This window comes from Protopterus annectens, chromosome 15.part0 (genome assembly GCF_019279795.1).
Source record: "Protopterus annectens isolate FY-2018-M chromosome 15.part0, PAN1.0, whole genome shotgun sequence".
Classification (NCBI taxonomy): domain Eukaryota; kingdom Metazoa; phylum Chordata; order Ceratodontiformes; family Protopteridae; genus Protopterus; species Protopterus annectens.
This window is the reverse complement of record NC_056749.1, coordinates 2,359,905-2,387,338: the sequence shown is the minus strand read 5'-3', so window position 1 is coordinate 2,387,338 and position 27,434 is coordinate 2,359,905. Positions and strand designations below refer to the sequence as shown.

General features: G+C 40.3%; 1 protein-coding gene across 4 annotated transcripts in view; it reads right to left on the bottom strand.

Moving 5' to 3' along the window:
• Window positions 1-27,434, bottom strand: part of LOC122790092 (DENN domain-containing protein 1B-like) — a 1,285,568-nt gene that overhangs the window by 157,643 nt on the left and 1,100,491 nt on the right. For all 4 annotated transcript variants that reach the window (XM_044057656.1, XM_044057657.1, XM_044057658.1 and 1 more), the window contains 2 exons: window positions 9,001-9,072; window positions 8,678-8,734 (listed from right to left, as the gene is read on the bottom strand). In XM_044057656.1, the coding sequence (XP_043913591.1) occupies window positions 8,678-8,734; window positions 9,001-9,072 (129 nt within the window). The remainder of the gene's footprint in view (window positions 1-8,677; window positions 8,735-9,000; window positions 9,073-27,434) is intronic.

Below are 27,434 nucleotides of genomic sequence, written 5' to 3'. Positions count from 1 at the left end.
CACAGAAATACCTCACTAAAAGAATCACAGGCCTAAAGCAGATGCCCTATGCTGACCATCTAAAAAAACTCCACCTATACTCTGTCGCATATTGTTTACTCAGAGGTGATCTCTGCTTAACATACAAGGCCATGTCAAACCCAGAGCTGTTGGACATGCTACACTTAAAGAAATCCCAATCCCTCAGAGCCACATCCTCTAGGGATCTAAACCTTGTCACCACAATGAACAAAACATGCTGGAGGGATAGGTTCCTGACCCAGAGACTCCCCAGACTCTGGACTAGACTGCCCATACATGTCAAGCAGAGCGCCTCTTTGGCCCTCTTCAAAAGGAACCTTGATGATTGGATGGGAGAAAGGAAATTCACCCCAGTGATCACGTCAGTTGCCCTGCTAGACAGGGGTCCAGGGAAGTAAATACTTTGGGAAAAAACAGCCAGGGAATTGTTATGGCTAGGCTTGTATAGGCCCTAGGGCCGATAGCCTAGTACCAACCTATGAACCTTTGAAAGACAGGAAGTACGTACACTGTCAGAATGTGTGCAGTGTGAGTAGGACACATAGGTGACAGGAAGTACGTGTACTGTCAGAATGTGTGCAGTGTGAGTAGGACACACTGACGACAGGAAGTACGTACGCTGTCAGAATGTGTGCAGTGTGAGTAGGACACACAGATGACAGGGAGTATGTACTTTGTCAGAATGTGTGCAGTGTGTGTAGGATGCAGAAATGACAGGAAATGCGTATGCTGTCAAAATGTGTGTAGTAGGAACAGCATACAATGATGGCAAGACATGTACAGAATAAGGTCAGATTGTGTGCAGTATGAAAAATGTGTGTACTGCAAGATTCAGAAGATAAGGTTTCTCTTTAACAAAGTAGATCCTCTGTGTCATTCTGGATAAGCTCCATACAATGCTTAGCCTCATGGGTCTAAAGTGTACAGATCTGATATAACCCCTGCCCCTCCCCTTTGTGAACTGCTTACAGACTGTTGCTATAGAACAGGAAATTATCCACTGGTTCCATGTGTTTGGTCAAGTGTTCGTTACACTGAACATTTTGTTAGAAGGATTGTTACGTTAAATTGCACTTCAGCATAGGATGTCAGCATTTGTTCTGCAGGATCACTAAACAGTGGGAGTGAGATTTTGCCCTTTCCCCACTGTTTTGCAATATCAGAGTTGGACATATAATTTTCATGGTTTGTAGGGGTGCACGTTTTTTTTTTGCCCTAATGTTCTTTTTTTTTGTTTTTTTCGATTTCTTAAGTTTTGACCATTTGTAGTTGATGTAGTGCACGTCAGTGTAATGATTCGATGATGTAGTGTCATATAATTTTGTCCACATACCAACATTATGTTTAACATGACTGACAAGAGGTTTAGGTAGCTTATCCTTGATTGTGTGTAAAAACCCACCATGAGTAATGTCTCATCCCATTCAACTTCAATGTTAATTTTTTTTGGGGGGCAGCAAGTGTGTTATCCATTCTGATGTTAAGTGAAGTCTCCTCTTGACTCTATAGTTCTCATACCAGCTCTTTGTTTCGGACTCTGCATAAAATCTTTCTGTAAGCATGTTCATTTTATCCTACGGATGGCTGATTACTGTTTATTGACACCACGTTACCTTCACAGTTTTTCCCTTTTGGTTTTCTGATAGAATAAAAAATATCTCATTACTGCTATCAATGTTTGAGATCAAGCTGAAACTCCACTAAAGATTTGAGAAGTTTTGCTTCGTACTTTGATCCTTTTAACAAAATAAAATTATATCCTCACAGTTCAAACAAATGTTCATATCTCTAGAATCAAGTGTTATTAAAGAAGTGTAAAAGGTAAACTGTTCAGCACAAATTAATCTTTACTCAGGCATCATTCATTAGATTCAAAGTCATAAACTGGATGATAAAAGTCACAATAAATACATCAAATGTTTTGCAAACAGCTTACATTACCTCAAAATGCCATTAAAGCTACACATATACATGTTAGCAGTATTTTGCTCAGCCAGTTGTGACTTTTTTTATAAGGTTAAAAAATTCTAACTAAATTCTTTAGTAACACTTAGATTCCAGAAATATGAACATTTGTTTGAACTGTTAGGATATAACTTGATTGTTGAGATATTTACAGAAATATTAAAATGATGATAACATAAATAGTGTAGTAAAATGTAATACTTCTTTAGCTGCACTGAACAAAGACCAAGTGTCAGTCCTCGTCATATAAGTTTTAAAATGAAAACATTTACTATGACTTGCTGAGTTACAACTCAGCAAGGAACCAAACTCACCAATTGACCAGGAATTAACCTGATGAAAACATTAAATGCAAGCACTTTGGCAAGTCCCACATACCTCCCAAACATCTGTATGTACACACACACACACACACACACACAAACACACACACACACACACACACACACACATATATATATATATATATATATATATATATATATATATATATATATATATACACACACACACACACACACACACACACACACGGTTTCACTTCATATCATCAAATTATCATTTCATCGAATTTCAAATCATCAAGACCAAATCGTTGAAAACTCATTTCATTGAAAACTCATATCATCGAATCTCAAATCATTGAAAACTATAAAGCAACTATAAATAACATCCCAGGCACTGTTTACTACGTTTATGCATGGAGGCAAGCCCCCCTGCACCCCCATGTGGGGGGCGGAGCCCCCCACACCCCCGTAATTAAATATACCAACTCCAAGGTCACACTACAGTGGGGTTAGGAAATTACCTTTTTCCCCCACTGTAGTGCAACCTTGGAGTTGGTATATTTATTTACGGGGGGGTGGGGGGCTTGCCCCCCTGCATAAATGTAGTAAAAACTTTGTGGAATGTTATTTGTAGTTGCTTTATAGTTTTCAATGATTTGAGATTCGATGATATGAGTTTTCGATGAAATGAGTTTTCGACGATTTGGTCTTGATGATTTGAAATTCGATTAAATGATAATTCGATGATATGAAGTGGAACCACACACGCATATAAAAAGAGAGATATAGGCTCATAGGTTCATAGGTAGGTACAAGGCTATTGGCCCAAGGGCCTAAGTAAGCTTAGCCAACAAGGTTCCCTGGGGTAAGTTAATTTCCTGTGCCCCTGTCGAGCAGAGCCACAAAAGTGATCCCCGGGGTCTATTTCCTATTTTCCATCCACTCATCAAGATTTTTCTTGAAGAGTGCTAATGAGGAAGCTTGCTTGACACAGATGGGTAGCTTGTTCCTGAGTATAGGAAGTCTCTGGGACAGGAATCTATCCCTCCAACATGTCCTTTAACTGTGGTGACAAGGTTTATGTCCCTAGAACATGTAGCTCGGAGGGATTGGGATTTCTTAAGGTGTAGCATGTCCAACAGCTCTGGGTTTAACATAGCTTTATATGTTAGGCAGAGATCTCCTTGGAGTAGGCGATATGCTACAGAGTAAAGCTGGGTGAAATACACCTGGTCACTGCATGCACTCATCTCATGCAGCATGCTTTGGTAATTTTTGGCCATGGTGTGAGTCGCCACATTATATTGCAGCTGAATGGCAAACGTTCGACTGTAATATACCAATAAGTGCTATCATCTTTCTCATGGTTGTTCGACCATGGAGTTAGTATATCTAATTTCTGGGGATGTGGGGGCAAATCCGCTCATGTAAACAAGCAACTTTTTTGGCTATTTTAGGTGATCTCAAATGTAACAGATGTTTTTTAATTTGCAATCACTTTACTTCAATGTTTTATTTTTAGGTGGAAGTGCCAATGAACTTTTTCAACATATTTAATGTAGATGAAATTTCATTGGCGATGTAATAACATATATATATATATATATATATATATATATATATATATATATATATATATATACGTACATATGTATATATGGATCTCCTATACTGCATTGAACATACTTTTGTAAAAGGGGGATGTTTTGCTGAATATTTGTTTACCAAACATCCGTGTATGTTGCCAAATGTTTATGTTGCTGAAACAGGTAAATAGGTTTGTATTAGGAGTTGGAGTGTGTTTATGTGTGTAATTGCAGATTAGACTTAAAATAACAGGGATGGAAAGCACCTAGTGTGTGGTATGTATTGTGTTTGTTTGAGCTGTCCTGTGTACTGTTAATGTTATGGAAATATTTTACTCTAAGGTAAGATACAGGGTTTGGATTATGGGCAGAGTTATGGTTAGACTGTATTACTAAGGTGGTGCAGAGCTCCAATGCCCGCCGTAGTAATGCCATGTTACCCCTAAGCTTGTCCCTCCCCCTATCATAATCTACACCTTTCCTTAGAAACACCCTTTCTGTAACATTGTTACTATTCACGCTAGTCTTAGTGTTATGGAAGGGTTCTAGACTTGTTTGTTTGTGTCTTTTGGCTTTTCCCGGTTAGGGGTCGCCACAGTGGAACTCCGGTCTGCTAATAATTGGTAGTGGATTTTTACGTACCGGGTTACCAGCCCTGATGCACAACCTTCAACGAAGGCACGCCCCATTCATGTATGCCTCCACACAGAAGACGCTCTAGCTGAGAATCAAACGAGACAATGTCTTGCTATGAGGCGACAACGCTACCGCAACACCACCAAAAATGACAAAAGTTAAATGTTTTATTTTTCAATTGTTTGCATTCAGGTTTTAGGGTTTCCAGTTATGTGAATGTTCTAAAGTTTTGACATTGTTTTACAATTCAATGTTTTTACCGTTTGGGGATTCCTACAATAAATATAGAAAAGCAAAGTGTGATAAGGTCACACAAACAAACCATTCAGTAAAGACTGCAAGGAAGACCTGCACAAGCCAGAGTCCTCACTCTGTAATACTTTAAACCTCCTGTAGTAGGAGCCTGTGAAACATATGCAAATAACTCCTTAAGGACACACCCATATTTCAGCTATATGGATTTTGAATGTACATGACTTTTTACTTTCAGTCTTTATGGGTACATTCAGGCCAGAAAGCCAAACCCCACTAGCTGCAGACATGTATGCTTTGACCTTTTTTTGGCCTCATTAATACAGCATAATTGGATTGTTTGGCTATACTTTAGAAACACAGAGCTTAAAAAACAAGCCTGATGTCCATAAAGTTTAGGGTGTCTGCAAAATATTCCTAATAATCTAAACCAAAGGGTAGAAAGGTCATGCAGACAAAACATTCAATAAGGACTGCAAGAAAGACATTTCATTATGTAGTACCTTAACCCTCCTGTAGTGGAGATAAATGACATATATACAAATGACCCCTTCAGGCTACACCAGTGTTTCAGCTGCATACCCAGTCCACAGTCACATCAATGTGATGAAACAGGAAATCCATGAAAAGGGTTGAATTACAGTAAAGCCCTAATATGACCCAAGGTGACCCACATTTGATTAGCAACTTGGGTGTCTGAAGTGAGGGATGGGTGTACCTATATTGGGGGGGTATGGTTCTCATCTGTGATGCTCCCTGATGGGGGGTGTGGTCCAAAGTGGGGAGTAGCCCTTGGATGCTGTGTTGACAAGCACAGGAGCGGGAGGACGGGGAAACCTAGACAGGTCATAATAAAAAGAAAAGTATATGGTTGATGGCCAAGACCCCCAGAACACCCTTTAGATCTGTGCCATTCCTAGCCCATATTGATGCAAGTCTGGGACTGATGGCAGAGGCTGTCACACCCAACAATGGACATGGGGCACTGTCGTAAGTGTGCAAGAGCGGGGTGGGGGGCAAAAAAAATTAATCACTTGCATTGCATACTTAGAAATTGCACTGACAGTGACTTTCTGTGGAAAAATGCAATTAGGGAGCTCAGCACTGGTGAGTTGAACTTGACCAGATACATTTTCATCCATTTGGCATTGAATGAGTTGCAATGAAGTGAAGATTAAATATTTCAGTTGACTGAAAGTAGCATAGATTTGCAAGAAATATTAGATGCCTAGAAACATCACTTATCTGATCCTAGAGAAATGCCTGGAGGCATCACTAAGGGTTTAATGAGTCTGCAGTGATGCACAGGAGCATACAGATAAATAAAATAAAAAATAATAATCCTTTGGTAGAATCACAAATGTAATAAGATAGACAACAGAAAAAAGAACTACTTAGTCATCAAAATTACAGGGATCAAGAAAAAATAAAGACTAGAATGGGATGTACTTCTTTTTCTTGTAAAATCATACAGATCTTAGATGTCACAGAACTCTTTGACATTATTCTCAGCAGACTTATTTAGGTCAGTGAAGACAGACAGTGTCCCTGTATTTTTAAAAGTATGTAGCTTATTGCATTTGGGTTTGCACCGGTAAAGTTTGGAAGGGATGTAAGACTAAATCTGATTTTATTTTTAGGTAAATGATGACACACATGCTTTAATGAAATAAGGTATACCCATGGCTGGGGAGCAGAATGGACCTAGGAGTACCACCATGCTGTGTAAGATACTATCACCCATGGCTGAGGAGCAGAACGACCCTAGGAGTACCACCATGCTGTGTAAGATATTGTCATTCCTGGCATACCCATGACTGGGGAGCAGAACGGCCCTAGGAGTACCACCATGCTGTGTAAGATACTATCACCCATGGCTGAGGAGCAGAACAACCCTAGGAGTACCACCATGCTGTGTAAGATGTTGTCACCCATGGCTGGGGAGCAGAACGGCCCTAGGAGTACCACCATGCTGTGTAAGATATTGTCACCCATGGCTGGGGAGCAGAATGGCCCTAGGAGTACCACCATGCTGTGTAAGATATTGTCATTCCTGGCATACCTATGGCTGGGGAGCAGAACGGCCTAGGATTACCACTATGCTGTGTAAGTTACTATCACCCATGGCTGAGGAGCAGAATGACCCTAGGAGTACCACCATGCTGTGTAAGATGTTGTCATCCATGGCTGGGGAGCAGAAAGGCCCTAGGAGTAACACCATGCTGTGTAAGATATTGTCACCCATGGCTGGGGAGCAGAACGGCCCTAGGAGTACCACCATGCTGTGTAAGATGTTGTCATTCCTGGTTAGCTTTTGTACTGACAGTTCCAAACCCTTTGGATTAATGTAGTCAATTAATATTTTAACCTATTTGTTTGCTCTTGCTGGAATTTAGTCAGGTAATTCTCATGCTCTCTGGGGGACAGGCATTGTATCTGGTAGGCTCCTATAACATATTTATTGTTTTCATTTGTTAATATTGTATTTTCTTGATGTCTGACTTTTTGGGTGTTTTTTTTACAAATACTGAGACACCCCTGTCTATCCTATCAGATCTGCAATACTAAAAAGGGTTATACCATGGAAATTGTAATATTCATTTAGGATCTCTAACCATGTTTCAATAATCCTACAGACAGCAACAGCCTTCAAGCAGTGAAAAGCTTCTACAGCGTGTATGTTATTGGTGAGATGTCTGACATTTAGTCAGCATCAGTTCTGCTTTGTTATCTTTTGTATTTTGGGGGTTTGAAGAGGTGTAAAAAGACAGTAAGGGGATGTAAAATGGTCTGTTTAGTAATTGTACTATCTGGAGAAAGACCTGAATTGCACCTGGTATAAAGCAGTCCAACACGTGATTCATCTCACTCCGGGAAAGCAGGCAGTAAATTATTGTCTGTGTCACTGTCTTTAGCCCTGACTGAATAACATTTTATTCTTATATGCAGATTTTTTCCCATACTTGCTAGGATGTCTGATAACTCCAGCATATGTTCAGTTAGTGTATTCAATAATCCCATTCCCAGTACACAAATTCCCAAATGGGATGGATGGATGGATAGATAGATAGATAGACAGACAGACAGATAGATAGATAAATAATTTTAATTGAAACTTACCATCCTGAAACACAAAATCCCTGATCTAGGCTCATCGAAACAAACATATTCCACTCAAACTTGTAGAACTGATTGCAAAAAGTAACGCAGTGTTCTTTTGTAATCAGTCAAAAATCAAATAAAAAAAACACCTAACACTACCATCAAACATACTTTGAATAGTGGTCCTGTTAAAGAAAGAGTTTTCGGGTAAGTAAGGTGCAGGACTGAGATTGGGGGCAGGAACAAGGACAGAGTTAGGGTTAGCACACATGAGTAAGGTAGTCCTACCAGAAAAGCCTCACACACAACACACATACAAAAACAGACACACTATTAAACCGATCCCCTTACCTAGTCATTACTCTAACCCTAACAAATACTTGTGCACACACTCCCACATCTACTACCAACCCAGATACCATGAGTAACATACACGGTATGTAAGCATGAGTAATACATACCATGAGTAATATACATGGTATGTAAGCATGTGTGTAACGCATACCATGAGAAACATACACAGTATATAAACATGTAACACATACAGTGAGGAACATACATGGTGTGTAAGCATGTGAGTAAAACATACCACGAGTAATATGCACGGTATGTAAACATGTGATTAACACATACCATGGGTAGCATACACAGTATGTAAGCATGTGAGTAACGCATACCATGAGTAACATACACAGTAAGTACACTTGTGAGTAACATTTAAGACACTGTGTGGGCATGAATATATTACAGTCCACAGAGTATCTCCTAGGCTTAATAGAGTCAGTAATTCTTAGGAATGCAGAAGTTTAAAGTCACGTAATACCCTACCTTGTTCTTCAGGCGAAGTTTCATCTCCTTTAGGCCCAGCTTTGCATGGCCCTTGGCCTGAAAAATAACGGAAAGGAGCATATTCACATCCCTTCATTATCAAGCTGAATGCACTTATGAAACAAGACACAGCAATAAGTATATTACTAAAACAACAAAGTAGTAGGTAGAACAATTGTCCAAATGGTGATCAGATTCAGAAAATACTAGATTGTGCTCTGTGGACCACAGTGTGGTTTTGAGTCTACCTGGGAAATTTGGAAAGTGAGCAGGACTTTGTTGTGTTCAAGAACCACTGAAAGGAGTGGAATGTATATACTTACATATTTGTATATATTCTTCATCGCTGGGTTTGTTTTGCTTTTCACTGTATGAATCAGAGCATCGCTTCCTTTCTGGAAAAAGGAAGTAGTCATTAAAAGAGTAACACTGTTGCAATTAATGCTTTGTCATGGATTGAAACATACACAGTTACGTTTTTGTAAGTAGTAAAGACACTACATTGAGAAAACATTAACACACTAAAACAATTAAACAGCAACTTTAGCTGCTTAAAAGTAGTACTTCATAATCATTGCTATATTCAAATAAGTGTACATTACAAAATTTCTGTGCTATTCATTTTCAGTGCACACAATGAAGAAAGGTAGAAAGGCTGTATCAGCAATTTTAGGCCACATCAGGATTTAAGAATCAAAAGCAAAAACATGAAAAGTAAAATGTTAGGCAGGCCGTTTCCATCCTAGTCAATAGAACCATTACTGAAGGATGAAAAATAAAATGCTAGGCAGGCCATTTCCATCCTAGTCAATAGAACCATTACTGAAGGATGAAAAATAAAATGTTAGGCAGGCCGTTTCCATCCTAGTCAATAGAACCATTACAGAAGGATGAAAATAAAATGTTAGGCAGGCCGTTTCCATCCTAGTCAATAGAACCATTACTGAAGGATGAAAAATAAAATGTTAGGCAGGCCGTTTCCATCCTAGTCAATAGAACCATTACTGAAGGATGAAAAATAAAATGTTAGGCAGGCCGTTTCCATCCTAGTCAATAGAACCATTACAGAAGGATGAAAAATAAAATGTTAGGCAGGCCGTTTCCATCCTAATCAATAGAACCATTACAGAAGGATGAAAATAAAATGTTAGGCAGGCTGTTTCCATCCTAATCAATACAACCATTACTGAAGGATGAAAAATAAAATGTTAGGCAGGCCATTTCCATCCTAATCAATAGAACCATTACAGAAGGATGAAAAATAAAATGTTAGGCAGGCCGTTTCCATCCTTATCAATAGAACCATTACAGAAGGATGAAAAATAAAATGTTAGGCAGGCTGTTTCCATCCTAATCAATACAACCATTACTGAAGGATGAAAAGTAAAATGTTAGGCAGGCCATTTCCATCCTAATCAATAGAACCATTACAGAAGGATGAAAAATAAAATGTTAGGCAGGCTGTTTCCATCCTAATCAATACAACCATTAGTGAAGGATGAAAAATAAAATGTTAGGCAGGCCGTTTCCATCCTAATCAATAGAACCATTACAGAAGGATGAAAAATAAAATGTTAGGCAGGCTGTTTCCATCCTAATCAATACAGCCATTAGTGAAGGATGAAAAATAAAATGTTAGGCAGGCCGTTTCCATCCTAATCAACAGAACCATTACAGAAGGATGAAAAATAAAATGTTAGGCAGGCTGTTTCCATCCTAATCAATACAACCATTACTGAAGGATGAAAAATAAAATGTTAGGCAGGCCGTTTCCATCCTAATCAATAAAACCATTACTGAAGGATGAAAAATAAAATGTTAGGCAGACCGTTTCCATCCTAATCAATAGAACCATTACTGAAGGATGAAAAATAAAATGTTAGGCAGGCCATTTCCATCCTAATCAATAGAACCATTACTGAAGGATGAAAAATAAAATGTTAGGCAGGCCGTTTCCATCCTAATCAATAGAACCATTACAGAAGGTACCATTCCATCTCTCTGGAAAATCTCACATATTATCCCACTACCTAAGGGGGATGACTTGACCGAACTCTCAAACTTTCGTCCCATAACCCTACTCTCTCCATTAGCTAAAATCATGGAAAAATGTATCCACCGGCAACTACTTGATCATCTTCTCCAAAACAAACTATTAGCTGACTGTCAGCATGGCTTTAGGCCATTCCATAGTGCTACCACTGCACTCTTATCCTTTTCTGACTGTATTAATAAAAATCAGAATAACAACCTGCTTTCCTCTGCACTCTTTATTGACCTCTCGAAGGCCTTCGATAATGTTAACCATCAGTTACTTATAAATATACTTAAATCACTTTCATTGGGCACACAAGCAGTGCAGGGGTTCAAGTCCTATCTAGAAAACAGACAACAAGCAGTCCTCTGGGACAATAACTTATCCGCTCACCTCCCCATTACCCTTGGTGTCCCGCAAGGCTCCATGTTGGGACCTCTCTTTTTCTCTATCTTCATTAACGATCTAAGTGCTAACCTTCCTCAAGCCACCTGCATACAATATGCAGATGATTCCACATTAATCTGCAGCACTGCCTCTTCTGCTGAACTCCAGTCCATCACCTAAAAAGTATTTAACTTAGTAGAAAACTGGTTCCTTCAACACTGTCTCTTCCTAAACCCTAAAAAAACTAAATTACTCCTGTTCACTCCCTCACAGAAATCCTCCCCTATAAATTTCACAGTTACTTCCAGTAATAGGTTCATAGGTTCATAGGTTCATACTAGGCTATCTGCCCTAGGGCATTTATAAGCCTAGCCAGAGTGTCTGTGGCTTTCACCACCCCTTAGGATGAGAATTCTATACCCATTAGTTTGCTGTGCCTCTGTCCAGCAGTGACACAGAGATGATTCCCGGGGTAAACCTACGATCTCCCATCCACTCGTCAAGATTTCTCTTGAACAGAGTCAGTGAGGGGCTCTGCCTCACATGGACTGGGATTCTGTTCCATAGTGTAGGGAGTCTCTGGGTGATGAATCTGTCCCTCCAGCACGTCCTATTTATATCCGTGTTGAGGTTTAAGTCTCTTGCTCTCGTGGCTCTGGTGGATTTGGATTTTTTGAGGTGGAGCATGTCCATTAATTCCGGGTTGGACATGGCCTTGTATGTCAGGCACAGATCACCTCTGAACAGACGGTATGCGACTGAATAGAGCTGGAGTTTCTTCAGTCGGGCAGCATATGACATATGTTTGAGCCCCTTTATCCTTTTGGTGAGGAACTTTTGGGGTCTTTCCAACTGCTGCAGGTGTCGGGTAAGGTACATTCCGAATGGGGCGTTGTACTCAATCATTGGTCTGATAAGTGAAGAGTACAGGGGTACAATGACCTCTCCTGATCTGGATGTGAATCCTTCATGATCAGGTGGGCAATGTAGAAGGTCTTCCTAACCACTTTGGCAATGTGAGTGTCAAAAGAGAGGTTACTGTCAACTTGGGTCCCCAGGTCCCTGATAACTTCTTCCATGTTTAATGGATTACCACCTGTGTGGTAATTAGGGGTTACCTTGTTTTTCCCAAAGGGTATGACTATACATTTTTCGGCATTTAGCTTAAGGCCATGGCTCTGGCACCAGTTATCCATTTCTATGAGACCTCTCTGGAGGATGTCTGTGTCTGATGGAGTGTCAATTATGGTGCCCAGTTTGCAGTCATCTGCAAATTTTGTCAGCCAGAATCCCCTATGTTTGCCTGCACTTCAGAAAAATAAATGCCGAACAAGAGGGGGCCCAGGACTGAGCCCTGTGGGACACCGCTCGTGACCGGCTTAGAGTCAGACATGGCACCAGCAACTCTAACCCTGTGGGTTCTGTCCTTGAGCCAGTTTGCAACCCATCTTGTGACATATGGGTTTACATCTAAGCTGGTGAGCTTTTCTATGATGCCCGAGTGGGGTATTGTGTCGAACACTTTTGCTAGGTCAAGGTAGGCTGTGTGAACTGCCTTACCCTCATCAATGGCCTTAGTGACTGTTTCAAAAATGTCGACCAAGTTCAAGAGGCAGGATCTGGCCTTGACAAAGCCAAATTGGGTAGGATCCAGTGTCTGTAGGTCCCCAATGTCTTTATTTATGAGTTCCATTATGATCGTCTCCATAGCTTTGCAGACAAGGCTCGTCAAGCTTATGGGGCGGTAATTTCCAGGGTCCGTAGAAGCACCGCCTTTGTGGAGTGGGACCACAGTTGCCGTACGCCATTCCATGGGTACGTATCCTGTAGTAAGGCTAAGATTAAACAGCAGCCTTATGTGTGGGTTTAGTTCCTCATTGAGTTTGTGTAGCACACAGCCGGGGACACCGTCCGGTCCCATTGATGCTGTGTTTTTTGCTTTAGAGAGAGCAGCTCTCACCTGGGCATCTGAGATGTTTGGGAGGCTAGACTCTGGTGGGATAGATATTTCTCCTTTTGGGGGGGAGGGAGGGGAGAAATTAGCACTGAACCTGTCTGCCAGTATGTTGGCAATGTCTGTGGGTTCAGTGATTTTTGTATCATTTTGGACTAATTCTGAGCATATCTGGGAGTTTCCACCCAGGTTTCTAACATAGCTAAAGAAGGCCTTATGATTGTCTTTTGTGTCTTTAGTGATTTTTCTCTCAAAGTTGGCCTTGGATGATTTTATGAGTGATCATAGTTTTTTGCTAGTATTGATCACAGATGCCTTCCCTTTTAGGGATTTTGCTCTGTCATGTAGTAGCTTTCTCCTCTTGTTGTAGAGTTTGTTTATGGCTGGGGTCCACCAGACCGGCCTGCCTTTAGTGGAAAGGGTCTTGATTTTATTAGGGATTGCTTGATCCATACATTCCTGGAGGTGCTCGTAGAAGGCATTTGTAAGGGGTTCAGCAGCGTGGGTTGTGGTTTCCACTGGCTCGGGGGCCTTGAAGGATACCACTCCAGTCTTAAGAAGTGTGAAGTTTGCTTCTGAGAAGTTCTTCACTGTGGTCTTTTTTGCTGGGGTTGGGGGCGGGATGTGGATCTCCAGTGAGATTAATTTATGGTCTGATCTCACCAATGAGGGATATACTTCCGGTGTGGAGCATTTTGTCGCCATGTTTGTGATGATCAGGTCTAGTATATTTTCTCCTCTTGTGGGAATGGTGACTAGTTGTTCCATAGCATTTGAGTTTATGAACTCCAGGAACCTTTGGGCTAGGGTGTTGGGGCTTGAGTAATGTTCCCAGTCTATGTTTGGGTAGTTGAAGTCACCCAATATGATGGTGTTTGGAGAGACATTCATACTCTCCAGTGTCTTCAGGAAGGCTGTTGGTACTCTCATAGTACCTGATGTGATCACTGGCTCCCCATTTAGAACTCACCATTGTCAAAATCTGAAACCGCTAGGATGGCTTGAACTGCAAAATCAGCTTACTCACTGTCACCCAAAAGATTTTGCACCATCCCAGCAATACCCCAATACTCAGCAGCCTTATCACCCCATACAAAAATCTCAAAACCCTACTCTCAGCTAATAAATTACTAATGGCCACCCATAAAGCCAATAATAAATCAGGTGACTGTCTTTTCTCAAACTCTGTGGGAAAAATTTTGAATAGGCTTCCCAGTGAACTAACATCTCTCTCTCTTCAACAACACTTTTCAAGAAGCAACTAAAAACATTCCTTAAAACTCAATGGCTATGTCCATGCTCTAACCCTGACTAATAACCCCCTTCTTTCCATGCTCTTACCACTATCTTTTTCTGGCTTCTGGACATACCACTCTACTGACCTCAGTTAGTTGGGCCACTAGATTACTGAATTGCTATTAGTAGCCTAGTCTTTCTGGAAACTATCCCCGAGTATAAACCCTCAAATTAACTCCTCTACTTTTTCACTTGGACTGCAGAATGTGAAAGCTACTTAAAATCATATGTTCTTAGTTAACTCACACAAAATGATATTACTTGCTAGCTTTCTGTGTGATTAGTATTAAGCTTTCTACTGTGTGTTATGCTCTTTTCTTTTACCTCTGTAATTACTTTTATTGATTTGTTATAATGCAAACATACCTTGCTGTTAGATACTCATGTAAAATGTTTGTTAGAATATGGTTACAGTGTACCTTCTTGTAATTCATTGTTTTTATCATTGCTATTATTTCATAATCTACTTAGCTGAATGAAGCTTATCTCCCCGGGCCTCTACTGAAAATGGACATGTAACCAGTTGGACTAGCACGGTCAACAAATGTAAAATAAAAAAAAAAAAAAAAAATAGGTGCATGTGCGTGCACACAGACACACTCACACACATTTGTATGAACATGCTCACATACCCACACATGCACACACACACACACACACACACACACACACACACACACACACACACACACACACACACACACACACACACACACACACACACATACACACACTCGTATGTATAGACACACACACACACACACACACACACACACACACACACGCGCGCACACGCACACACACACACACACACACACACACACACACACACACACACACACACACACACACACGCACACACAAACAAAATGCACCTAAACTAAAACTATCTTTCTGTAACTACAAGCTGAGGTAACTTTCCACTTCAAAGCTGATCTGAGCTGCTAGCATAATGTTGGTATATTTTATCAGCAGCTCTTTTCTAAAACTGTTTATATATTCATACAGAGTTTTGAACTTAGATGTATGCAGATTATTAGCATTTGAGTGTCTAGAAATGATGTCCGTTTGCACCCTCATAAGTACAGTAACTTGATAACATAAGCGAAGAGCCTCACTTTAAACCTGTTGCTTCCATCTTTATTCTATTTTCTCCATCATTTTGCAATCCCATCAGTGTACCTCTCAAGTGTACCTCATTACGAGGAACGTACCTCATTTGGGGTCTTAAAAAGTTAATGTTCCTCAAAGTTCCTCAATGTTCCACATTGAAAGACTCTGCCACACATTCAGTGTTAGTAATTTTTTAAGTGAAATCCATGGTAAATATAAATGAATCATATTAATTCATTAAAAGATCTTCTTTATAAGTAAAACCAGCATATTTTAACCATCATATGACCTTCCTAGTTGAAGTTGTTAGTAAGCCATTAGTATGTGTTCCACATTTTGCCCATTTGTTCCACATTATGAGGGCTAGTGTTCCTCATTTTGGAGATGGAAGGTTGAGAGCTATGGGCATCACAAGTGCTTGTTAGTGCCTGCATGTAGACTCTGCCTACACATGTCCATATTATTGGTCTGCTCTTACCTCAGTAACACTGGAATTTCCTCACTGCAAACCCAGAACAATGCCCCATTGTTATTGATACCTGAGAATCTCCACTGCCTACTCCTCATTTGCATACCGATGACTGTGATGCAAACTAATGATTCAACCCACCCCCATTCAAAACTATCTTGCACAGAGCATTCCTTCAGTATGTTTCACTGCAAACCCCTAGTGATGATTGGACACATGAATGTCTTTTCTGAACCCCTCATTACAGCCACCACATGCATTAGCGTTGCTCTATTTCTCATTTCAAAATTTTGTATTGATGGGTTCCTACATACATTGCATATGTGTACTCCTGACTGCACAGCAAATACTTACAGGTCTCTACATGGAGTCTCCACACTGTAGTCTTTATTGAAGAAATCAGCAGCAAGGATCTCCAACATACAGTCCTCATACTGTGGCTGTTCCTGCAGAGCTCTGTACTGATTAGCCCACACATACATACCCCATAATTCAAAGCTCAAAACTGAGTGTCCACAAAGTGCAGCACCCCCAGGCCATCCCCCTTACTGAACAGGTCATTACTAATGGCTCCCTACATGTAGGCCCCATTCTATACCTCTTACAGAATTGTAGTACTGACGGTTCCCCATGTGCAGGCCTGTGCTGTACCTCCCTATGTGTGTGTGTGTGTGTGTGTGTGTGTGTGTGTGTGTGTCTATACAGCACCCACAGGCTGTCCCCCTTACTGAGCAGGTCATTACTAATGGCTCACCACATGTAGGCCCCAGCCTACACCTCTTACAGAATTGTAGTACTGATGGTTCCCCATGTGCAGGCCTGTGCTGTACCTCCCTATGATGTACAGCACCCACAGGCCGTCCCCCTTACTGAGCAGGTCATTACTAATGGCTCCCCACATGTAGGCCCCATCCTATGCCTCTTACAGCATAGCAGTACTGATTGCTCCACGTCCCGGCACTATAAAGGCTGTCCTTTGCCTCTCTTTTAGTCTGCTACACCTCCGTGATATTTTCCAAGCATAAGCCACGAGTGACAAGTAGTAAGAATTAATTTCTTTAATTGAACAAACAAACAAGTTTAAAACTTCACAGATTTAGCGCTTTCATCTCCCACAACGGAGACTTCTTCAGAATCAATTGAAAGCTAGTCCAAACGTTCGTTTTATATTAAAGCCTTAATTCCCAACAGTAGTTAATTAATAAATTGCTTTGTAGTTTAAATTTTAAAAGGGCAACACTTTTTCTGTTGAAACATATCAATTGAATAAAATGTAAATACTCCATATAAAATAATCCATGTAAAATGAAAGAATCTATATATTGCTTTCATTAAAAATTGCTTTCATTAAAAATTGCTTCCATTAAAAATTGCTTCCATTAAAAATTGCTTCCATTAAAAAACTGACTGTATCATAAAGTGCATATTGAGTGCATACAATATTCTTATAAATTATTCTTGTAAATAATCTTATAAATAGTTAAATATATAGTTACTACCTGACGCATAAAACATTGTTAAAAGCATATATATTAATGTGCAATTTGTGCAATTAATTAGTTAAATAAATACCTATTGTAAATATATGTGTATCATAAATGTAAATAAGTATAAATATATAAATATATAAATAGAAACAATAGAAAAAAATAGGTATATCAATATTGTACAAGTCATCCAGCATGACCAAAAAACATTCCAAAACCACTTCAAATTACTTTTCATATTCCATTTCCCAACTTCATTTGAAAAACATTTCTAAAACTATTTTAAGACCATATTCAAACACATGAGTCCTAAGACTTTTACAAAACACTTCAAAAACACATACATTTTAAATAACACACATATATAAACATTCAAATAAATCTAACAGTATTAAAAAATTATTTTAAAACTGTATAAAAGTGTTTAAATGTTTGAAAATGTTTAAAAATGTTTAAAAATGTTTGAAGATGTTTAATGAACATGGGTAAAAATACTTTTTCTTGTACTTTGTACTTTTTTTTTTTGGGGTCATTAGCTAAAATTTTTTAGTGCAGGGTATTCTTGTACCTTTTTTTTTTTTTTTGGGGGGGGGTCAAGCTAAAATTTTTTAGCAGGGTGATAGATATATGGTCGTTCAGACCCCAAATACCACAGGCATCAAGTCGGAGTTGCCATATCATTTCCCTGTATTCCACTTTAGTTTCCCAATCACCCCCTCTTTCCATACATTCTACTACTTCCAGTACCCAAAATTTATAATCTGCTTTTGAACATTCTATTGCATGACGGTACAGGGCATTGTTGTCATTGTGCCTATTTATATCCCTTATATGCTCATATATTCTGTTTTTAAGCTGCCTTTTTCGTTTTCCCATAATATTTTTTTTTGCTTTTGCATTTTACTAAGCCCTTCCGTTTTTCCTAATATAGTATTTTTGGACATGCTTTGTTTTTTAAAATATATAACACCTTTAGAATAACAGGTGCTATATTTCTTAGCTTTTAAAGTCAAATGTAAATTGGGTAGTGTTAGTTCCTTTGTATCTGCAATGTATGGACATTGTGCACACCGGCCACATTTAAAAGTCCCATATTTCTTGCTAGTCCCTTCCTTCTCTGTGGTCTTTCTCTTTAAGGTGTTCTTTATGTTCATATTTCTTCTAAACTGAGTTTTAACTCACTCTAAAACATCAGTTTTACTGCCATATTTTTGAACATGTTCCAAACTTCATAAATGCTCTTCTTCAACCACCCTATATCTTTGTAATAGGTAATGGTAAGGTATGGTGTGAAGTTGTTACTGGTCCCATTACTTTCATCACCACCATCCATATTAAAATTGATAATATTACCATTATTATTGTTACTGTGTGTCTCATTGTTACCTGTAGTATTTTCTCTCTTGCATATCAGAGGTTTGTATCTGGTCCGCCTGCCCTGCATTACATATTCTTTTATAGGTGTTATAATATCTTTAGGATAACCTCTTTCAATAAACATAGTCTCCACATGTTCCAGTTCATTTAGGAAATCTTCTTCATCTGATATCATCCTTGCCATCCTAATCATTTGTCCCTTGACCACATTTTTCTTTAGTTGGTGTGGATGTTCACTACAGTAGTGGAGATAGGAATTAGAAAAATATTCCTTCCTAAATACATTTGATCTGTAACATTTTCTTATTTTGTCTTTACTCAACTTAATGTCTAGGAAGTGTATTTCATCTATTTCTATTTGATGCACAAAACTCAAAAAAGATGTAGTAGTGTTAATGTGCTTTAAAAATTCCATTATATTCTCCCTATTTCCATTCCATAGCTTTCAATTGATTCTGAAGAAGTCTCCGTTGTGGGAGATGAAAGCGCTAAATCTGTGAAGTTTTAAACTTGTTTGTTTGTTCAATTAAAGAAATTAATTCTAACTACTTGTCACTCGTGGCTTATGCTTGGAAAATATCACGGAGGTGTAGCAGACTAAAAGAGAGGCAAAGGACAGCCTTTATAGTGCCGGGACGTGGTGTGTGTATTTGTTTGATTAACTTTTTTGGTTACAAGTACTGATTGCTCCCCTGGTGCTGTCCCGTGTTGTACCTCCTTATTGCAGACCTCTGTGTTGAGGGGTTCCCACATGCAGTTCTCAAGCTCTGCCCCATACGGCAGTGTTTCGTACCTATGGATACTCATGTTCATGGGTCCTCACACAAGCTCTACATATATTTTGCCTTATTGCAGTGGTCATTACTGAGAAATCATACTTCACCTCCCCACATTGTATCAGTAACTGCAATGCTCAGTAGTGAGGAACATCATGTGCAGCTCAAAATTTGTACTTATTAATGTAAAGCTTCATACTGGGGAGGTCACTACATGGGTTCTCCATACTGTACCTTTGGTGCAGAGCTCAGCACCACTGGGGTCCCATATGTTAGACCCCAGGCTGTATCCCTTATTAAAGGGTGACCATGTAGAGGCAGTGCTGTATATTTTAGTGTAGAATCTTATACTGATAAGTCATGACTCCAGTTCTATATTCTTTACCACATTAATGTAAAACCATGTTTCTGAAGTTTTCTTCCTTATATAACCCTCTTGGGTCTGTATTCATACATTGAAAAGAAATTACAGCGAATGGCTAATAATCGAAAGTTAAACAGCAAAAGATTAACATACCATAAAAGCTTAACAAAAAATAATTCATCAAATGGCCACAGTTGGCCAACATTGCAAATGCAAAAAACAAAGGTGGGGGACTGTGCCCCCCACACCCCCCAGAGTGGCGGGCTGCACTCCCCACCCCCCAACTATATATACCAACTCCAAGATCGCACTACAGTGGGGAATTGGGCAAATTTAAAAAAAGGTTTCCTTCGCTTATCTTATGCATTGCGGTACTTCCTGGTTGTTGGCAAACTATGGCCATTTGATGAATTATTTTTCACTGTTAAGCCTTTTCGGTGCATTAAACTTTACAGTACCATAGTGACAGGTTATTGAACACCCAGCTCTGCAGGCCTCACTACACAGTACCATAGTAATGGATCACCATGCACTCAGCCTTATGGCCCTCACTGGACAGTACCTTAGTGATGGGTTACTGAACACTCAGTTCTGCAGTCCTCACTTCACAGTCCCATAGTAATGGGTCACCATGCACACAGCCTTATGGTCCTCACTCTACAGTACCTTAGTGATGGGTTACTGAACACCCAGTTCTGCAGGCCTCACTTCACAGTCTCATAGTAATGGGTCACCATGCACGCAGCCTTATGGTCATCACTGTACAATACCTGAGTGATGAGTTATTGAACTCCCAGCTCTGTACTTATCACTACACAGTCCCATAGTAATGGGTCACCATGCACTCAGCCTTATGGTCCTCACTAAGCAGTACATTAGTGATCGGTTATTGAGCACTCAGCTCTGCAGGCGTCACTTCACAGTCCCATAGTAATGGGTCACCATAAACACAGTCTTAAGGTCCTCAATGTAAACTACCTTGGCGAAGGGTTACTGAACACCCAACTCTGTACTTGTCACTAGACAGTCCCATAATAATGGGTGACCATACACTTAGCCCTATGGTCTTCACTGTACACTGCCTTAGTGAAGGGTTACTGAACACCCATCTCTGGATGTCAGCAAACATGGAGCCATGCACTACACACTGTACACTGTAGCTGAACAGGTAGCACACTCACCTTTGATGTTGGAAGTTCTGAAGACCGTGGGTTCTATTCCCACAGCAGATACCTGATACCGACATTGCAATACAGCATAAAGAGGGTGTTTTACTTCTGAGTGTGGTGTCCTTTGGATGAGATGTTAGACCAAGGCCACATCAGCCTGAGTTTGTAATAACTTAGGTAGATATAACAGATCTCATGGCACTTATTGGGAATAAGAGGAGGAGAAGTTCCCATAGTCACTACGAATATCACCTGGCACCTCTAATGAAGAGAAGACAGTGGCCTACTGGGACTAACCTGTTCGAACAAAGAGTAAATAAATAGTGATGGGTCAGAGAATACTTTTTTGTGCAGTTCTCAGTGTACATTGTTATAGTGACTGGACAGTGAACATCCAGGTCTGCACTTCTGATTGTATAGTGAGACAGTCATGGTTGACTGTGCACCCAGCTCTGCAGTCCACACTGTACATTCCTTTAGTGATTGGTTGCTGCAATTCACTGTACATTTCCTTAGATATGGGACACTGTACACGCAGCTCTTTATTCCTTACTCTGCACTCTTCATTGTATAAGCCCCCAGTGATTTGTCACCAAGCACCCTGTTCTGCACTTCTTTCTGAGCATTCCTTGAAAGGTCACTGTACTCCTAGCTCTGCAGCCCTCACTATATGTTCCTTTATTGATGGGTCACTGTGCACGCAACACTGCAATCCTCATTCCACATTCTCTTAGTAATGGGTTACTAAACACACAGCTCTGCATTCTAGCTGTACAGCCTTTTACTAGTGGGTCACTAAACACGCAGTGCTACAAACCTTATTATACATTCCCATAATGAAGAGTCAATGAACAGTCATCTTTACTCTATCCACTGACAATTCCCTTTCCGATGGGTCACTAAACAGCCAGCTCTGCACTCTTCATTCTCTAAGTGATTGGTGACTAAATACCCAGCACTGCATTCCTCGCTTTTCATTCCTTTAGTAGTGGGCTACTAAAAACACAGTAGTGTATAACTCACTGTGCATTCCTTTAGCAGTGGGTTACTAAATGCCCAGCAGTGTATACCTCACTGTGCATTCCTTTAGCAGTGGGTTACTAAACACCCAGCAGTGTATGCCTTACTGTGCATTCCTTTAGTAGTGGGTTACTAAACACTCAGCAGTGTATACCTCACTGTGCATTCATTTAGTAGTGGGTTACTAAACACCAAGCAGTGTATACCTCACTGTGCATTCCTTTAGTAGTGGGTTACTAAACACCCAACAGTGTATACCTCACTGTGCATTCCTTTAATAGTGGGTTACTAAACAACAAGCAGTGTATACCTCACTCTGCATTCCTTTAGTAGTGGGTTACTAAACACCCAGCAGTGTATACCTCACTGTGCATTCCTTTAGTAGTGGGTTACTAAACACGCAGCAGTGTATACCTCACTGTGCATTCCTTTAGTAGTGGGTTACTAAACACACAGCAGTGTGTATACCTCACTGTGCATTCCTTTAGTAGTGGGTTACTAAACACCCAGCAGTGTAGATTTCACTATGCATTCCTTTAGTACTGGATTACTAAACACCTAGCAGTGTAGACCTCACTGCGCATTCCTTTAGTAGTGGGTTACTAAACACCCAGCAGTGTGCACCTCACTGTGCATTCCTTTAGTAGTGGGTTACTAAACACCCAGCAGTGTATACCTCACTATGCATTGCTTTAGTAGTGAGTTACTAAACACCCAGCAGTGTATACCTCACTGTGCATTCCTTTAGTAATGGGTTACTAAACACCCAACGGTGTATACCTCACTGTGCATTCCTTTAGTAGTGGGCAACTAATCACCCAGCAGTGTAAACCTCACTATATATTTCTTTAGTAGTGGTTTATTAAACACCCAGCAGTGTATACCTCACTGTGCATTCCTTTAGTAGTAGGTTACTAAAAACCCAGCAGTGTATACCTCACAATGCATTTCTTTAGTAATGGGTGACTAAACACCCAGCCGTGTATACCTCACTGTGCATTCCTTTAGTAGTGGGATACTAAACACCCAGCAGTGTGTACCTCACTGTGAATTCCTTTAGTGGTGAGTTACTAATCACCAAGCAGTGTATACCTCACTATGCATTTCTTTAGTAGTAGGTTACTAATCACCCAGCAGTGTATACCTCACTGTGCATTCCTTTAGTAGGGGGTTACTAAACAGTGTATACTTCACTGTGCATTCCTATAGTAGTGGGTTACTAAACACCCAGCAGTGTATGCCTCACTACGCATTCCTTTAGTAGTGGGTTACTAAACACCCAGCAGTGTATACCTCACTGTGCATTCCTTTAGTAGTTGGTTAATAAACACACAGCAGTGTATACATCACTGTGCATTCCTTTAGTAATGGGTTACTAAATACCCAGCAGTGTATACCTCACTGTGCATTCCTTTAGAAGTGGATTACTAAACACCCAGCAGTACATACCTCACTGTGCATCCTTTAGAAGTGGGTTACTAAACACCCAGCAGTGTGTATCTCACTGTGCATTCCTTTAGTAGTGAATTACTAATCACCCAGCAGTGTATACCTCACAATGCATTTCTTTAGTAGTAGGTTACTCAACACCCAGCAGTGTATATCTCACTGTGCATTCCTTTAGTAGTGGGTTACTAAACACCCAGCAGAGTATGCCTCACTGTGCATTCCTTTAGTAGGGGGTTACTAAACACCCAGCAGTGTATACCTCACTGTGCATTCCTTTAGTAGTGGGTTACTAAACACCCAGCAGTGTATGCCTCACTGTGCATTCCTTTATTAGGGGGTTACTAAACACCCAGCAGTGTATACCTCACTGTGCATTCCTTTAGTAGGGAGTTACTAAACACCAAGCAGTGTATACCTCACTATGCATTCCTTTAGTAGTGGGTTACTAAACACCCAGCAGTGTATACCTCACTGTGCATTCCTTTAGTAGTGGGTTAATAAAGACACAGCAGTGTATACATAACTGTGCATTCCTTTAGTAATGGGTTACTAAATACCCAGCAGTGTATACCTCACTGTGCATTCCTTTAGAAGTGGATTACTAAACACCCAGCAGTGCATACCTCACTGTGCATCCTTTAGTAGTGGGTTACTAAATGCCCAGCAGTGTGTATCTCACTGTGCATTCCTTTAGTAGTGAATTACTAATCACCCAGCAGTGTATACCTCACTGTGCATTCCTTTAGTAGTGGGTTACTAAACACCCAGCAGTGTATGCCTCACTGTGCATTCCTTTAGTAGGGGGTTACTAAACACCCAGCAGTGTATACCTCACTGTGCATTCCTTTAGTAGGGAGTTACTAAACACCAAGCAGTGTATACCTCACTATGATTCCTTTAGTAGTGGGTTACTAAACACCCAGTAGTGTATACCTCACTGTGCATTCCTTTAGTAGTGGGTTAATAAACACACAGCAGTGTATACATCACTGTGCATTCCTTTAGTAATGGGTTACTAAATACCCAGCAGTGTATACCTCACTGTGTATTCCTTTAGAAGTGGATTACTAAACACCCAGCAGTGCATACCTCACTGTGCATCCTTTAGTAGTGGGTTACTAAACACCCAGCAGTGTGTATCTCACTGTGCATTCCTTTAGTAGTGAATTACTAATCACCCAGCAGTGTATACCTCACAATGCATTTTTTTAGTAGTAGGTTACTAAACACCCAGCAGTGTATATCTCACTGTGCATTCCTTTAGTAGTGGGTTACTAAACACCCAGCAAAGTATGCCTCACTGTGCATTCCTTTAGTAGTGGGTTACTAAACACCCAGCAGTGTATGCCTCACTGTGCATTCCTTTAGTAGGGGGTTACTAAACACCCAGCAGTGTATACCTCACTGTGCATTCCTTTAGTAGGGAGTTACTAAACACCAAGCAGTGTATACCTCACTATGCATTCCTTTAGTAGTGGGTTACTAAACACCCAACAGTGTATACCTCACTGTGCATTAATTTAGTAGTGGGTTACTAAACACCCAGCAGTGTATATCTCACTGTGCATTCCTTTAGTAGTGGGTTTCTAATCACCCAGCAGTGTGTACCTCACTATGCATTCATTTAGTAGTGGGTTACTAAACACCCAGCCGTGTGTACCTCACTGTGCATTCCTTTAGTAGTGAGTTACTAATCACCAGGCAGTGTATGCCTCACTGTGCATTCCTTTAGTAGGGGGTTAGTAAACACCCAGCAGTGTATACCTCACTGTGCATTCCTTTAGTAGGGGGTTACTAAAAACCCAGCAGTGTATACCTCACTATGCATTTCTTTAGTAGTAGGTTACTAATCACACAGCAGTGCATACCTCACTATACATTTCTTTAGTAGGGGGTTATTAAACACCTAGCAGTGCATAACTCACTGTGCATTCCTTTAGTAGTGGGTTACTAAACACCCAGCAGTGTATACCTCACTATGCATTTCTTTAGTAATGGGTTACTAAACACCCAGTAGTGTATTCATCACTGTGCATTCTTTTATTAGGGGGTTACTAAACACCCAGCAGAGTATACCTCACTGTGCATTCCTTTAGTAGTGGGTTATTAAACACCCAGCAGTGTATACCTCACTGTGCATTCCTTTAGTAGTGGGTTACTAAACAACTAGCAGTGTATATCTCCCTGTGCATTCCTTTAGTAGTGGGTTACTAATCACCCAGCAGTGTATGCCTCACTGTACATTCCTTTAGTAGGGGGTTACTAAACACCCAGCAGTGTATACCTCACTGTGCATTCCTTTAGTAGTGGGTTACTAAACACCCAGCAGTGTATACCTCACTGCGCATTTCTTTAGTAGTGGGTTACTAAACACCCAGCAGTGTATACCTCACTGCGCATTCCTTTAGTAGTGGGTTACTAAACACCCAGCAGTGTATACCTCACTGTGCATTCCTTTAGTTGTGGGTTACTAAACACCCAGCAGTGTATATCTCATTGTGCATTCCTGTAGTAGTGGGTTACTAAACACCCAGCAGTGTATACCTCACTATGCATTCCTTTAGTAGTGGATTACTAAACATCCAGCAGTGTATACCTCACTGTTTATTCCTTTAGTATTGGGTTACTAAACACCCAGCAGTGTATACCTCACTGTGCATTCCTTTAGTAGTGGGTTACTAATCACCCGGCAGTGTTAACCTCACTATGCATTCCTTTAGCAGTGGGTTAATAAACACCCATAAGTGTATATCTCACTGTGCATTCCCTTAGTAGTGGGTTACTAAACACCCAGCAGTGTATACCTCACTGTGCATTCCTTTAGTAGGGGGTTACAAAAAACCCAGCAGTGTATACCTCACTGTGCATTCCTTTAGTAGTGGGTTAGTAATTACCCAGTAGTGTATACCTCACTATGCATTCCTTTAGTAGTGGGTTACTAATTACTCAGCAGTGTATACCTCACTGTGCATTCCTTTAGTAGTGGCTTACTAAACACCCAGCAGTCTGTACCTCACTGTGCATTTCTTTAGTAGTGGGTTACTAAACACCCAACAGTCTGTACCTTACTGTGCATTTTTTAGTAGTGGGTTACTAAATACCCAGCCATGTATACCTCTCTATGCATTCCTTTAGTAGTGGGTTACTAAATACCCAGCAGTGTATAGCTCACTGTCCATTCTTTTAGTAGTGGGTTACTAAACAAACAGCAGTGTATAGCTCACTATGCATTTCTTTAGTAGTGGGTTGCTAAACAATCAGCAGTATATACCTCACTATACATTTCTTTAGTAGTGAGTTATTAAACACCCAGCAGTCTATACCTCTCAGTGCATTCCTTTAGTAGTGGGTTACTAAACACCCATCAGTGTATACCTCACTGTGCATTCCTTTAGTAGTGGGTTACTAAACACCCAGCAGTATGTACCTCACTGTGCATTCCTTTAGTAGTGGGTTACTAAACACCCAGCAGTTTATACCTCACTATGCATTCCTTTAGCAGTGGGTTACTAAACACCCAGAAGTGTATACCTCACTGTGCCTTCCTCTAGTAGTGGGTTACTAAACACCCAGCATTGTGTACCTCACTGTGCATTTTTTTAGTAGTGGGTTACTAAACACCCAGCAGTGTATACTTTACTATGCATTCCATTAGAAATGGGTTACTAAACACCCAGCCGTGTATACCTCACTGTGCATTCCTTTAATAGTGGGTTATTAAACACCCAGCAGTGTATACCTCACTGTGCATTCCTTTGGTAGTGGGTTACTAAACACCCAGCAGTGTACACCTCACTGTGCATTCCTTTAGTAGTGGGTTACTAAACACCCAGCAGTGTATACCTCACTCTGCATTCCTTT